Consider the following 14,439-nt stretch of genomic DNA (forward strand, 5'->3'; position numbering starts at 1 on the left):
TGTCACCTAAAAGGTGGGCAGCTCAAAAGGCAGAAGCAGACAGGTGCCCCTGCTTGTGGCAGCCTCATGATTGCCACTTAGCTGCTTTGGGTTTTTCAAGTTCCCAAGACTTTGCTTCTTTAGCTTTAAGGACTAGTAATGGCTGGATATTCTACCCCAGTGGTCCACTTCTTTCACTTTGAGCCAGCAGATTGTATGACTGACTAGATTATATCTGTCTCAAAAGTGGAATCAGAGTGTGTTTGTATTTGTGTGTATGCATAGGTGTGTGTGTGTGTGTGTGTGCAGAGCCAGCATTTTTTACTGCTTGGGATTATAACAAGAGAGACAGAGTATTGTGTTTTCATTGTGGTATTGTATGTTTGTTTGTTTATTAGGGGTAGAGGGGACAGTAGGGAAATAAAATTAAGTAGAGAGCAGAACATGATAGTCCTAGGACTAAGGGGAAAAAGTGGAAAGAAGTAGTTTTAGCCTTGTCATGAACTCTTCAAGATTCCCTTGCCATCATCCCCTTCTGTACATTGTTGGAGTGATAGGTCTAGAACTGTAGTAGCAAGCTACAACCCTGGTCCTAAGGCACCTCTCATAGGCTGAAACTACTCTCAAGTATATGACCATAAAGTTAGGCATTGAAAAGCAGCATTACAACTTTATTTATGAGCCTGTTTCTGAGAAATTCTAAATTTCAGGACATGCCTGAGGAGCTTTGAACTCTGGTTTGCTGAACACTAGAATGTTAACTGCCACAATGACGGGAGTAAAATATCTTCAAGGTCAGATAAGACAGATGGGGCTCTTTGCTTTTCACATTACTTATCACACTCTTTCTTATTCTGAATGATTTGCTTTGCAGGTATATCTTTACTGGGATTTATATTTCTGAAGCTCTGATAAAAATATTGGCAAGAGGTTTTATTCTGGATGAGTTTTCTTTTCTTCGAGATCCATGGAACTGGTTGGACTCCATTGTCATTGCAACAGCGTAAGAATGTTGAAGATTTTTATTGAATAGATTGGGGTGGGAAAGAAGTCCCTCTGCTTCCATCAGGTCTCTGTGTGGATCCATGTGAGTGGCTATGTGTGGCCCAATAATACCTATAGCTCTTGGTGCAAAATTGGTCAGTTCCAAACAATACCATGTCACCAGCTTTGTGCCATGCAGTGGCCTCAGGCACAAATCCATTTCTAGGCTAACACTCATGCTGTTATTTCAGCCATCCACTCACCAAACACTGGCCCTTGCAAGATACAGGGGTTGTAACCACAAAATAAATAAAGAAACCTGGTTCTCACCTTCCTAAAACTCACAATCCAGAAGGGAAGAAGAAACAAATAATGACACCATACCAATTATAATATGGTATGGTGAATGCAAGGATAGGGATTGTGCATGTATTGTCACCGAGTTTTTCTCATGTTTTCTTCTAGAAGTTTTAATATTTGGATTCTTATGGTTAAGTCCATGGTTTGCTTTGAGTTAATTATTGTGCATGAAGTGATGTGTGGGTTGAAGTTCTTCTTGAAGGGAAAAACATCAATTTGGCATCTGAATGATGAGACAAAGTCAGCAAAATAAACAGAGAGAAGAGCCTTCCAGTAAGAAGGAAGAACATGTTTAACAGCCTATTGCCAGCACACAATAATAATCTTTGCATTACTTAGTTGTGCCAGGCATTGTGCTAAGTACTTTGTATCTATTTTCTTCCTTAATGTTCACAAAAACCTGTTGAAGTAGGTTCTATTAATTTCAGAGTTTTACATTTGAAGCTTCAATGGTTGGATGCTCTTGATTATGGGAAGCATTGTAGTGCGGAGGTTAGGAGTAGGATTCTGGAGCCAGGCTGCCAGGGTTCACCTCTGCGTTCAGCCATGTGACAGTAGCCAGTCAGTAATGTTTGGATTGATTTCTGTTATCCATAGATGTAGCCACAACTGCATGATCTATTTCAAGGAGTCCTCATTTATGTCCAAGTACAAAAATTAAGTCTCCTGCCTGTGCAATCCATGGTTCATAGCCGTGGAAAGTGATACTACTAGATACTGCAGGTGAGGCTGGGGAGGTGAGGCCATGGATTTCATCCTGGTGGATACAGGCCCCAGAACATACTTCTCATAGACATTGTGGCAATATGCAGTGCAGCCCACGGGTCTAAGCAAGCCCAGGATTTCTTAGAAAGTGCTTTTTCTTGTAGGTGTGTACAATTTTCAAAAAGAAACAACATCGGTCTGTCATCCCTGCGTACCTTCCGAGTGTTCAGAGCTTTGAAAGCAATTTCAGTAGTTTCAGGTGAGTCACTCTAATTTTCAGCACTAGCTCTTACCTGTTAAAAGTGTTTTTTTTTTACACTTAACTTTTCAAAATGTCATTTTGTGAATCAAAAACAAACCTTATTTCACTCATGTATTTAATTATTTAACAAATAAATAGTTATTCATCACCTAAAATATTCAGATACTGTGTTAGCTTGTGCTATATTAGTGAACAAACAGACTAAAATCCCTGTGCTTATGGAGGTTACGTTCTACCTGGGGAGTGGGAAAATGATCATTAAGCGATAACTATGGTAAATAAGCAAATTAAGTAGCCTATTAGAAAGTTATATGTGTCATGGAAAAGAAAAAGGAAAACTAGACAATTATGAGGATCATTGGCAATCCCAGGGGTCATGGGAAGCAGGTTGTAATTTTAAGTACAGTGGTCATGATAGATGTCATTGAGAAGGTGAAATATGAACAAAGATGTGAAGGCAGTGAGGGAGTTACCCAAGAGATATATGGGGAAGAATAACCTAGGCATAGGAAACAGCCAGTGCAAAGACTGAGGAAAAGTAAGGAAGCAGGTGGGACTGGAACAAATGGAGTGAGGACCCAGCTGGTAGAAGTGAGATCACAGAGGTGAAGGGGAGATTTGTAGGCACTGAAAGAACTTGGGCTTTATTCTGAGAGAAATGGGAGACATGCAAGGGCTTTAAGCAGAGGAGCCAGAGGATAGAAGGTAGGAGAGCAAAGTTAGAAGCAGAAAGATCAGGTGGAGGTGAGGTGGCTGCCATGGCATATTAAGGTTCTCCAGGAAAGCAGGACAAACAGAATATATAAGAAATCTATTATAAAAATTGGCTAACATGACTGTGGGGATTGGTAAGTCTGAATTCCAGAGGACAGTCTGCAAGCTGTGATGAAAATTTCCAATGAGTTTATCAGGAGAAGCTGGCTGGCTCAAGTAGAGATGGAAATTCTGTTTTCCGAAATCCTCAGTTCTCCCCTCAATACCTTCAACTGATTGAATGAGAGTTCTCTTGTCTTTGAAGGCAATCTCCTTTGTTGACTGTAGATACAATGTCATAGATACAATCAACTTACTAATGATTTAAATCCACAAACTATCCTCACAGTAACAATCAGGCCAGTGCTTGCTTAACCAAATAACTGGACACCATAACCTAAATATATTGACAAATGAACTTAACCATCATACATGGAAATGTGCCACTCAGTTTTCTGCTTCCAGGAGCATTGTTGACTGATGACCTCAGCTGCCACCACTCTGGATCCACTATTGGATTCACGTCCATGCCAAGGCAGAATCCAACATCATTTCTGCAGGATGCAGGACTCTTTTAATGGGAAACTTTGGCTCAGGGATCCTCTTTAACCTGGCTGACTATCACAGCTGCACTATACTCTATACTCTTCTTATCTAATCCTGCTTCCTTCCCCCTCTCCTTTCCCAGGTGTCACAGTCTGAAAAGTCTTTCTGGCCTACTCCTGCTCCACAGGCAATTCCCCACCCCCACCCCCTGCAAAAAAATCTCTTGCACATGTAATCCTTTCTGGGTATCTGCTTCTCAGAGAACCTAAACTGATACGGGAGGCCACTGCCATAATCCAAGCAAAAGATAGCGTGGGTAGTGGTAGTGAAGTTGGTAGAAAGTGATTGGATTCTGTATACCATTTGAAGGTAGGAACAATAGGATTTCCTGATAGGATGATTATATATGTGGCATGAGATAAAGAGAGGAGTTGAAGATGACTCCAAGGTTTTTGGCCTAAGTGCCTGGAAAGATAGTCATTATTAACTAAGACAGGGGGAGGGAAGGTGCTCTGAGATGAACAGGTTTGGGGGCTAAGATTTGGAGTTAGTTTTGAACATTTTGAGTTTGAGGTGGCAGTTAACTATACAAGTGGAAGAATATATGATCTGGATATATGAATCTCAAGTTCTAGGGAGCAGTCTGGGCTGAAGATACTGATTTGGAAATCACGGGTCTAGATGTTGTTTAAATTCCTGAAATCTGATGAGATCACAAAGGAAGTGAATGTAGATAGAGAACAGAAGAGGACTGAGGACTGAGCCCCAGAGAACTCCAACATTAACAGAGAAGGGAGTAGAGGAGAAACCATCCAAGGAGATGATCAGGAGCTGCCAGTGAAGAAGAGGAAAACCAAAGGTGGTTTTCTGGAAGCCAGGTGAGGAAGGTGCTTTAGTCCAGTGAATCAAGATGAAGCCGGGGTGGGTTGTGAATATGTACTGCAATTTATCAAAAATGATGCTATTATGGCAAGCGCCTCTCCTCTCCCATTTCCTCTCTCTTTATTAAAAAAAAAAAGTCTTCCTTCTCTGGAATCTTCTTCACTCTCTCATCTTTTTCCTTTTCCTCCTATTCTCTTTCATCAGTAGCTTCAGCAAACCATGAAAAGCTGTGGGTATTATTTGGTTCTACTAATTGTATAGACTTAAACTATACCATTTAGCCTCAATATTGAAATGTCAGGCAATTTTGATCCTTTCAAACAGTGACTTATTTTTTTGAAACTCCAGAAAAGTAACTGCATAGTGATAAAGAAACTGGCAGTATGAGGAGACATTACATAGAATTTGTCCCTCTTCTTCCTTTTTTACCTTTTTCAAGTAGGGTAAAATTCACTTTCCCAATGAATCTAGGAACTTTCTTTATATTTTATATATGTCAGATGCATGTTAAGGCTGTCCCTTAATTTCAGTGGGTCCTTCTTCATCTCTAGGGATTTTAGGATATTGAGTCTCCATATTGGCTCATGAACACACTGAGAACCCTGGATACTTTTTGGAAGTAAGCGTTTGAGGTACTGTCTTTTATGGGACTATATAAAAATTATTTTGATATCATAACTATCATCTTAAATCTTTCCTTGGAGAAGACTCAAAGGAGACTTGTGTACTAAAATATACTTGGATGAGGTTGTAGTAACATCTAGTTTGGCTACAATTGGAGACTTAGTGAATGGCCTGCTTGGCTTCAAGACTCCTGTCCTTTTGTCATCCCACTTCATGGGAAGCCTTACTTCTCACGGCTCATCCTCTGTGGACTAGGCCTCCCTTGGACTCTGCAAGTGTTCTTGCCTCTTCCCGCTTGAAGCCTAGCACTCATGGTCGACACTGATTGTGCCTGTTTGAATCTATTAGATACTCCAGAAAAGCCATGTTTTAATCCAATTCAATCTTGAGGGGGCAGCCATTTCTTTTAATCCTGATTCAACACTGCAGGGAGGAAACTTTTAATTAGATTATCTCCATGGAGATGTGACACTCCCAATTGTGGATGTGGCCTTTGATTAGATGGAGATGTGACCCTGCCCATTCATGGTAGATGTTGATTAGTTTACTGGAATCCTTTAAAAGAGGAAACATTTTGGATAAAGCTCAGAGCCCACAGAGACTGCAGATACAGATGCTTTGAGAGGAAACCACTAGCTTCAGAAGCTGGAAGCAACAGAACTGGGAACTTGGAGATGCTTGGAATGCCAACAGAGAGAGAGAGAGAGATGCCTAGACATAGGCAGAGTGCAGCAGACATCACCATGTACCTTCCCATGAGATGCTAAGCAAGCCAGAATCCAGAGTTGTAGTCTGGTGGAGCTAAGTGAATGCTTAGAAAGGAAACCACAGGAAACAGAGGCTGAAAGCAACAGAGCCCAGGGATAAGGACCAGCAAATGCCGGCCACATGCCTTCACAGCTGACAAAGGTGTTCTGGACCCATCAGCCTTTCCTGAGCCATGGTATCTTTCCCTGGATGCCTTAGTCTGATCATTTTTATAGTCTTAGAACTGTAAACTTGTAACATAATACATTCCCTTTATAAAAGCCATTCTATTTCTGGTATATTGTATTCTGGCAGCTTAACAAACTAATACACTGATCTATAGAAATTTTGACATTTAGTGTCCTCTCAGATATTAAAAATTTATATCTGGGGGTTTCGCCCTCCAGCTCGAGAGCAGAGATTATGGCTCAATACTGTGCTGGAACTGGCTTGTCTGGTTTCTAAACCAATTGTGGACATCTTTTCCCAACTTTGCATAGAGTGATTTCATGCTGATATCTTGAAATGGGCCATAAGGGAAGAAAGGGAGTAATGGGCTTGTACCACAGAGTGCATCAAACAGGGATACCTGTAAATACTGTACATCATTTATAATTAACTCCTCAGAGAGTTGATTATTAAGCATTTACCAGTACACCACAAGGTTATGTTTTTTGTGCATGACTTTGGCAGCCTAACAGCATACCATGGACCTGGTAGGTGTTTAATAAATAGTGCTTAAATGAATGAGAAACAAAACTGTTATAGCTGGTAAAGTGAGATTTTTCCCCTAGGACATCCTCATTGTTTGGTTCCAAACAAAGTTCTTCTTTCCTACCCTCTCCCCTCCAATTCATCTATGTCTCATGGCACTTTATGTACTTCAATGGTAGGTAGGAGGAACTAACTATTAAGTAGGCATCTAGCTCATTCTCTAGTATGACTTCACTTGGGCCTTATGCTACATGGGACTCCAGGAGTGGAGCTGCTTTTACAACTGTCATCAGAGTTACACCTTATGTCTACATAGTGTATTTCTGCTCAAAGTCTTCTCATTTGCTCCCCATAACAACCATGTGACAGTCATAGGGCTGGAAAGATGAAGCAGAGTCCCAGAGTGGTTGACCATTCTGATAACATACAGCTTCTGGGAGACAGAGTTGAAACTACAGCTCAGAGCCTCAGAATCCTAGGCCAGGCCAATTTCCCATTCTAGCCTGCAATCTGATGGCTTCTGAGACTGAGGTTGCTCCCTCCTTGCCCCTTGCCCATGTCCAGTGTACATGTGTGGGGGTGGAGCTTTCACACATCTGTCCTCCTTCTTAGGTCTGAAGGTCATAGTGGGGGCCTTGCTGCGCTCTGTGAAGAAGCTTGTTGATGTGATGATCCTGACCCTCTTTTGCCTCAGCATCTTTGCCCTAGTAGGTCAGCAGCTCTTCATGGGAAGCCTGAGCCAGAAATGTGTCAATAAGAGCTGTACAAGTATCACTAAGATGAAAGAGAAAGGTAAATACCTCACCTTTCACTTCTTGATTTCTCCTCTGTGCATGGTTAACCTCATTTATCCCCACTCCTATTGTGACTCTGCATTAAATGAGTCTTCTGGGAGATCCAGTTTCTCATGTAGGCAGATGCATTTATTAGAGAATTGCCTCTTTTTTTTTTTTGGTTTCCATGGAGAAGGAAAAGCCCAAAATCACATACACAAGGGCAGTGTCAGGTCCCTATCCTTTCCCATTTAGATTTCTGCTACTTCTTTGTCATCTCCTGCAGAAGTGTTTAGAATACCTGGAATTGTCAAACCAGCTATAGCTTATGCTCCCCTCTTCAAGTATTTTCTCCAAAGATATCATTTCTTTCTGTACCCTGTCCTCTCTACCCTGAGGTTGAACCTTATGAATCCTAACTTTCTAGTGGCTATACTTTCTCCATGTCTGTCTTGTCTTATAAGCTTCCCATGGACTGAGTTCCTAGTTCAGTTTTATATATGGAAAAGCAGGGTGATATTGATGAAGATATCACTGCTTCCTCCTCCTTTTTTTCCTTCCTCTGCTCTACTCCCTCCTTTTCTTTTGCCCCTTTCTGAGTCTTAGGGCTCAGCTCCTCTCTGGACACCCACTTTGATGATTTTAGAGGATCCAAAACCATCTGTGTTAAGAATAACCTTACAGATTTGCTATTCTGTTTCCTTACAGAGTTTTAAAATCTGAGTTTATGACTTTTTCCTTTTTCAGACCATTGCTTTGAAAAGAAAGAGAATTCCAGTGAATACAAAATGTGTGGTACCTGGATGGGCAGCAAGTAAGAGGTTTATTATATACTTCATTTTTGTCCCAACCATGCATTTCTAGTTCTTTGAAAGGATATGACAGTCTTCATCTAATAATTTGTGAAAGCACTGGTGATAGTTCTCAAACAGTACAGATTACTTAATTTGCCTAAGCAAGTTTAAACTTACATTATTAAATTAAAAATTATTTCCAAGTGTTTAGAGCAGTTCCCCCATTTGGCCCATGCCCCCAGTTATGATGAATGTGTAGCTTATAAGACACCTACTTAAAATTTAGTGATATTTTAACTTTATGGAGTGGGTCTGAAAGACTTTCAAATTTGAGAAAGGAGTTCATGACTGACAGCCCCACGTGGTTCTTTCTTCCCTGTTTAGTGCTATCACCTTAAATACACTTCCCCTCTTTGCTGATCTGTTGACTACCATGGTTTTAATTATGTACACAGGTGTATCTGCCTTCCTCACTTTTACCCCAACAGCTGGTCCTGTTGGAAAGAAGATATCCTTCTTTCCTCCAGGATATCAGTGCTCTGTGTGGCAACAGATTCAATTCAGTGAAGATTTTTTGAGTGCACTTCAGAATAGGATAATATGCTAGGCACTCTGATGGAATAGACTACATTAATTCCTAATTAACAAATAGGTATCAAGGGCCTACAGCATGCCAGGCTCTGTGTTAGGCTCAAGGAATGCACTTATGAACAAGCAGCTTTGTCCCCTTGAAACTGAAATGTTGCAGGGCAGATGGACACAGAGTAAATATTTGAAAGTGAGATATGTATTATAAGGGGGGAGTGCAGAGTACTGACAGATGTAACAGGATGTGATTCTGGAGAATTAGAGGAGGCTTCTCTGATGTCATCTTTCATGGTCACAGGTTCAGGGTGGGTCAAACTCATAAGATACAACAGACTTTAATCAAATACAAGATTTACTGAGCTTTTGACAATGATACTTGGCAGGACACACTGCACACACAGTGTCTTCATCTTAATGGGCGGCTGAGCAGCTGCCATATCCAGCACTTCTTTAACTTCTCACCCACACAGGGCATGTAGGGTTATTGTAGATAAAATCCAAGGCATGGGGAGGTCATCGAGATACACAGCTAGTCTTTTACATTGTCCCAATCTCACTAAGTCTGTGTGCAGTCCCAAAGTTCAGGAGTTTTACAGTAAATCAACTCTTGGGGCATGACGTTTCATATTTATCATAATTTAGTAGTGTCCAAGGAAATGGCATTCTGAGAAGAAAGACTTGAGGTCATCTTCCAAGGCATGTCTGGGTCTGTTTGGGGCCCAGGCCTGGATGTCCTTCCCTGAAGGTTGATTGACTGGTGACCTTACACCTCATATTTGAAGTATGAGGAGGAGGTTTAAACAGATGAGGAAACAGAGTAAACAATCCAGATAGAGAGGACAGAAACAGTGAAGGCCTGTGGTCTCTGGGAGTGTGAGCATGGGGTAGTGGTGGTGGTGGTAAGCAGCCAAGGGGCATGTTGGGGAGGAGGGGGAGAGAGGGATCAACCACAAGGCTACTCACCTATCTATGCCACAACTTTGATGTTAATCATAAAGGAAACAGGAGACATGGAAATTTTTAATTTGGGGGAATCTCCAGGGCAGATTAAAATTTTTCAAGATCCCCATGGCTTTTCTGTGGAGAATGGATGGATAGAATAGATGAGGAAACCAGTTAGGAAGCTATGTCAGTGCAGGTAGGAGTTATGAGGTTAAACAGTACCAGTGAAGAGAAGTAGATGGATCATTCCAAAGATATTTAGGCAATAGAAAGAAGAGGATATGTAGACTGGAGAGGGATGTTGGTGTTTATATGTGTGTTCAAATGCATGTGTAAGAGAATTGTGGAAAGTGCAAAAGAGAGAAGAATGTTATAGGCTTTTCTTTTGCTTCAGACCTGAGCAAATTGGTGATGCCATTTTAGAATGAGAACTCTAGAGGTGAGGCAGAGCTAAGAGAACCTTAATCTCCTTTATATGTTGATGGGAAGGGGCATTCAGGGAAGGGGAGACTGGAAAAAAATAGGTTTATATATATATATATATTTTTTTAAAAGGTGATTTTGAGATGTATTCACACCCCATATAATCCATCCAAAGCATACAATCACTGCCTTACAGTATCATCTCATAGTTGTGCATTCATCACCATGATAAATTTTAAGACATTCTCATTGCTCTGAAAAAAGAAACATAAAAAGAAAACCTTAAACATCGCAGACCCTTTATCTCCCCACTATTGATCCCTAGTAGTGATGTGGTTCAATTGCTACTGTTGATGAAAGAATATGAAGATATTATTATTTTAGTCCATGGTTTGCAATAGGTACATTTTCCCCCATATACCACTCTATTATTGACTCCTTGTAATAGTGTGATACATATGTTCTAGTTCATGAAAGAACTTTTAAATATTTGTATTGTAACTCACAGTCACTGTCCACCACAAGATCTACTTTGTTATAACTTCCAGCTTTCCTTCTGGTGATATACATAATTCTCAACCTCTCCTTTCCACCACATTCACCCACAAGTTAATTATATTCACAATAATGAACTACTATATCACCTCTATTTCCAAATGGTTAAGTTCAACCTAGTTAAACATTCTGCACATATTAAACAACTTCTCCCATTCTCTAGTCTCATTCTATCTCCTGGTAACCAATATTCTAGATTTTACATCTATGAGTTTACATATAATTAGTTATATTAGTGAAATCATACATTATTTGTCCTTTTGTGTCTGACTTATTTCACTTGACATGATGTCCTCAAGGTTCACCCATGTTTTCATGAGCTTCAGGACTTCATTCCTTCTTACTGTTGATAATGCTCCATCATATGTACACATCACATTTTATTTATTCAACCCAACACTTGGGTAGTTTCCATCTTTTGGCTATTGTGAATATGCTGCCATGAACATCAGTGTGCAAATGTCTGTTCGTGTCTCTGCTTTCAGTACTTCTGGGTACATACTGAGTAGTGGGATTGCTGGGTTGTAGGGCAACTCTATATTTAGCTTTCTGAGAAACCACCAAACCATCTTCCACAGTGGCTGTACCATTTTTGCATCTCTACCAGCAGTGAACAAGTGTTCCTATTTCTCTACATCCTCTCCAACACTTATAGTTTCCTATTTGTTTAATAGTGGCTAGTCTATGAAATATCTCATTGTGGCTTTGATTTTTTTTCCCTATAGCTAGTGATGTCAGGCATCATTTTATGTGCTTTTTAGCTATTTGTATTTTCTTTTTTGTTAAAGTATCTATTTGGGTCTTCTACCCATTTTGTAATTCGGTTGTTCTTTTATTGTTGGGGTGCAGAATTTCTTTATATATTCTGCAGGTTAAACCCTTTTGGATATGTGGTTTCCAAATATTTTCTCCCATTAAGTAGGTTACCTTTTCACTTTCTTAAAGTCCTTTGAAGAACTCAAATATTTAATTTTCAGGAGGCCCCATTTATCTATTTTTTCTTTTGTTACTGGTATTTTGAGTGTAAAGTCTAGAAATGACTAAATCTTGAAGATGCTTCCCTACGTTTTCTTCAAGGAATTTTATGGTCCTGGCTCTTATATGAGATAAGATCTTTGATCCATGTTGAGTTAATTTTTGGATGAGATGTGGGATAGAGGTCCTTGTTCATTATTTGGGATATGAATATCCAGTTCTTCCAACACCACTTATTGAAGCAACTGTTCTGTCCCAGTTGAGCAGACTTGGAAGCCTTGTCAAAAATCAATTAGGGGTGATGGGATGGCAGCTCTGTGGCAGATTTCTCACCTGTCATGCTGGAGACTGGGTTCAATTCCCAGTGGTTGCCTTTGCAAAAAAAAAATCAATTATCCATAGATCAGAGAATCTATTTCTGAATCTCATTCAATTCCATTGATCAATATGTCTATCTTTATGCCAGTAGCATACTGTTTTGACTCCTTTGGCTTTATAATATTCTTTGAAGTCAGGAAGCATGACTTCATTCTTCATTTTCAAGATGTTTTTGGCTATTAAAGGCCTCTTACCCTTCCAAATAAATTTGGTAGCTGGCTCTTCCATTTTTTTGAATTTTGATTGGTGTTACATTGAACCTGTAGATCAATTTGGGTAGACTTGACATCTTGACAACATTTAGCCTTTCAATCCATGAACAAAGAATGTCTTTCCATTTATTTAGATCTTTGATTCCTTTTAACACTGTTTTGAAGTTTTCTATGTATAGGTCCTGTATTAGTTAGGGTTCTTTAGAGAAACAGATTAAACAGGAAATACTTGTAAATATAAATTTATAAAAGTGTTTCATGTAACCATGGGAACGTCAAGTCCCAAATCAGTAGGGCAGGCTGTGAAGCTGGTGATTCCATTGGAGGGTCTGGATGAACTCCACAGGAAATGCTCACTGGCTGAAGCAGGAAGAGAACTGGTCTCTTCTGAATCCTCCTTAAAAGGCTTCCAGTGATTACATGAAGCATCACTCATTGCAGAAGACACTCCCCTTGGCTGATTACAAATGGATTCAGCTATGGATGTAGCCAACATGATCATGATTTAATTCTATGAAATGTCCTCATAGCAACAGACAGGCCAGCACTTGCCCAACCAGACAAACAGTTACCACCACCTGGCCAAGTTGACACATGAACCTGACCATGACAGGTCCTTTATATCCTTGGGTAAGTTCATTCCTAGATATTTGATTCTTTCATGTTTATTGTAAATAGATTTTTTTTTCTTGAATATTTCCTGGGATAGCTCATTACTAGTGTATAGAAACACTCTTGATTTTTGCATGTTAACCTTGCATCCACCACTTTGCTGAACTCATTTATTAGCTCTATTGGCTTTTTTTGTAGTTTTTCTTGGCATGTCCTAGACATAGGATCATGTCTGCAAATAGCAAAAGCTTTACTTCTTCCTTTCCAATTTGGATGCCATTTATTTCTTTGTCTGGACTAATTGCTTTAGCTAGAACTTCTAGCACAATATGGAATAACAGGTGACAGTGGGCATCCTGTCTTGTCCCTGATCTTAGAGGGAAAGCTTTCAGTCTCTCACTGTTGAGTATAATGTTAGCTGTGGGGTTTTTAATGTACCCTTTATCATTTTGAGAATGTTTCCTTTGAGTCCTACCTTTTGAAGTATTTGTTATAAAGAAAGAATGCTAAATTTTTTCAAATGCCTTTATTGCATCAATTGAGGTAATGAGGTTGTTTTTCCCTTTCTATTTGTTAATGTGGTATATTACAATAACGGAATTTCTCATATTGAACCACCATTGCATACCTGGAATAAAACTCACTTGGTCATGTTGTATAGGTCTTTTAATGTGCTGTTGGATTTGATTTGTGAGTATCTATATTCATTAGAGAGAGTATTCCATAATTTTCTTTTCTTGTAGTATCTTCATCAAGTTTTGGTATTAGGGTAGTGGTGGCTTCATGAAACTAGTTAGATAGTGTTCCCTCTACTTCAAATTTTTTGGAAAAGTTTGAGCAAGATTTGTACTATTTGGTGGTGGTGGTGGGGGAAACTTGGTAAAATTCACCTGTGAAGCCATTTGGTCCTGGGCTTTTCTTCAATGGGAAGTTTTTGATGACTGATTCAATTTCTGTATTTGTGATTGGTTTGTTGAGGTCTTCTACTTCTTCTTGAGTCAGTTTAAGTTGTTTGAGTGTTTCTAGGAATTTGTCCATTTAATCTAAGTTGTCCAGATTTTTGTTCATGATATCTTCTTATTTCTTCGGGATTTGTGGTAAAACCCTCTCATTTCTAATTTTACTTATTTGCATCTTCTCCCTTTTTGTCTTTGTCAGTCTAGCTAAGAGCTTATCAATTTTATAGATCTTCTCAAAGAACCAACTTTTGGGTTTTGTTCTCTGTTTCATTTAGTTCTAGCCTAACCTTTGTTATTGCTCTCCTTTGCTTGATACTTTTCTCTTTCTGACCTGATATTTTTCTCTTTCTTCAATTCTGTGTTTGGGACCCTTCTTCAGTCTTTACCTTCCTCCAAAGTGAGAATTGGTCTTTTTTTCACTGAATCTCTGGGGAGAGGTTTTCAGTAGATGTCTTATGTCTCCACATTGATGATGTTTCTCCAGGCTTATATTTTTAATGGTGACCAGGAAATAAGGAAAATGAAGTATCATGGGTTCAGTTCCAACAAGCTCTTGGAAGGTAGAGCACCTGGGATTTCACTGTGATCTAATGGAAAAGACAGCACAATCATCACCTCCCATTCAGTCACCCTACTGTCCCAAATCAAATTCCTAGAGGTCAGGACCTCTCT

The 14,439-nt window shown here is 39.6% G+C and overlaps 1 protein-coding gene across 2 annotated transcripts in view; it reads left to right on the forward strand.

Moving 5' to 3' along the window:
* The window catches only part of SCN11A (sodium voltage-gated channel alpha subunit 11), a 160,764-nt gene that overhangs the window by 49,338 nt on the left and 96,987 nt on the right, over nt 1–14,439 (forward strand). The window contains exons 5-8 of one of the 2 annotated variants that reach the window (XM_077129771.1): nt 854–982; nt 2,193–2,287; nt 7,169–7,348; nt 8,077–8,143. In XM_077129771.1, the coding sequence (XP_076985886.1) occupies nt 854–982; nt 2,193–2,287; nt 7,169–7,348; nt 8,077–8,143 (471 nt within the window). Of the gene's footprint in view, nt 1–853; nt 983–2,192; nt 2,288–4,343; nt 4,468–7,168; nt 7,349–8,076; nt 8,144–14,439 lie in introns of those variants that run through there. The other variant, XM_077129770.1, reaches the window with a different exon arrangement.

Source organism: Tamandua tetradactyla, chromosome 15 (assembly GCF_023851605.1).
Source record: "Tamandua tetradactyla isolate mTamTet1 chromosome 15, mTamTet1.pri, whole genome shotgun sequence".
In the NCBI taxonomy this organism is placed as follows: Eukaryota; Metazoa; Chordata; class Mammalia; order Pilosa; family Myrmecophagidae; genus Tamandua; species Tamandua tetradactyla.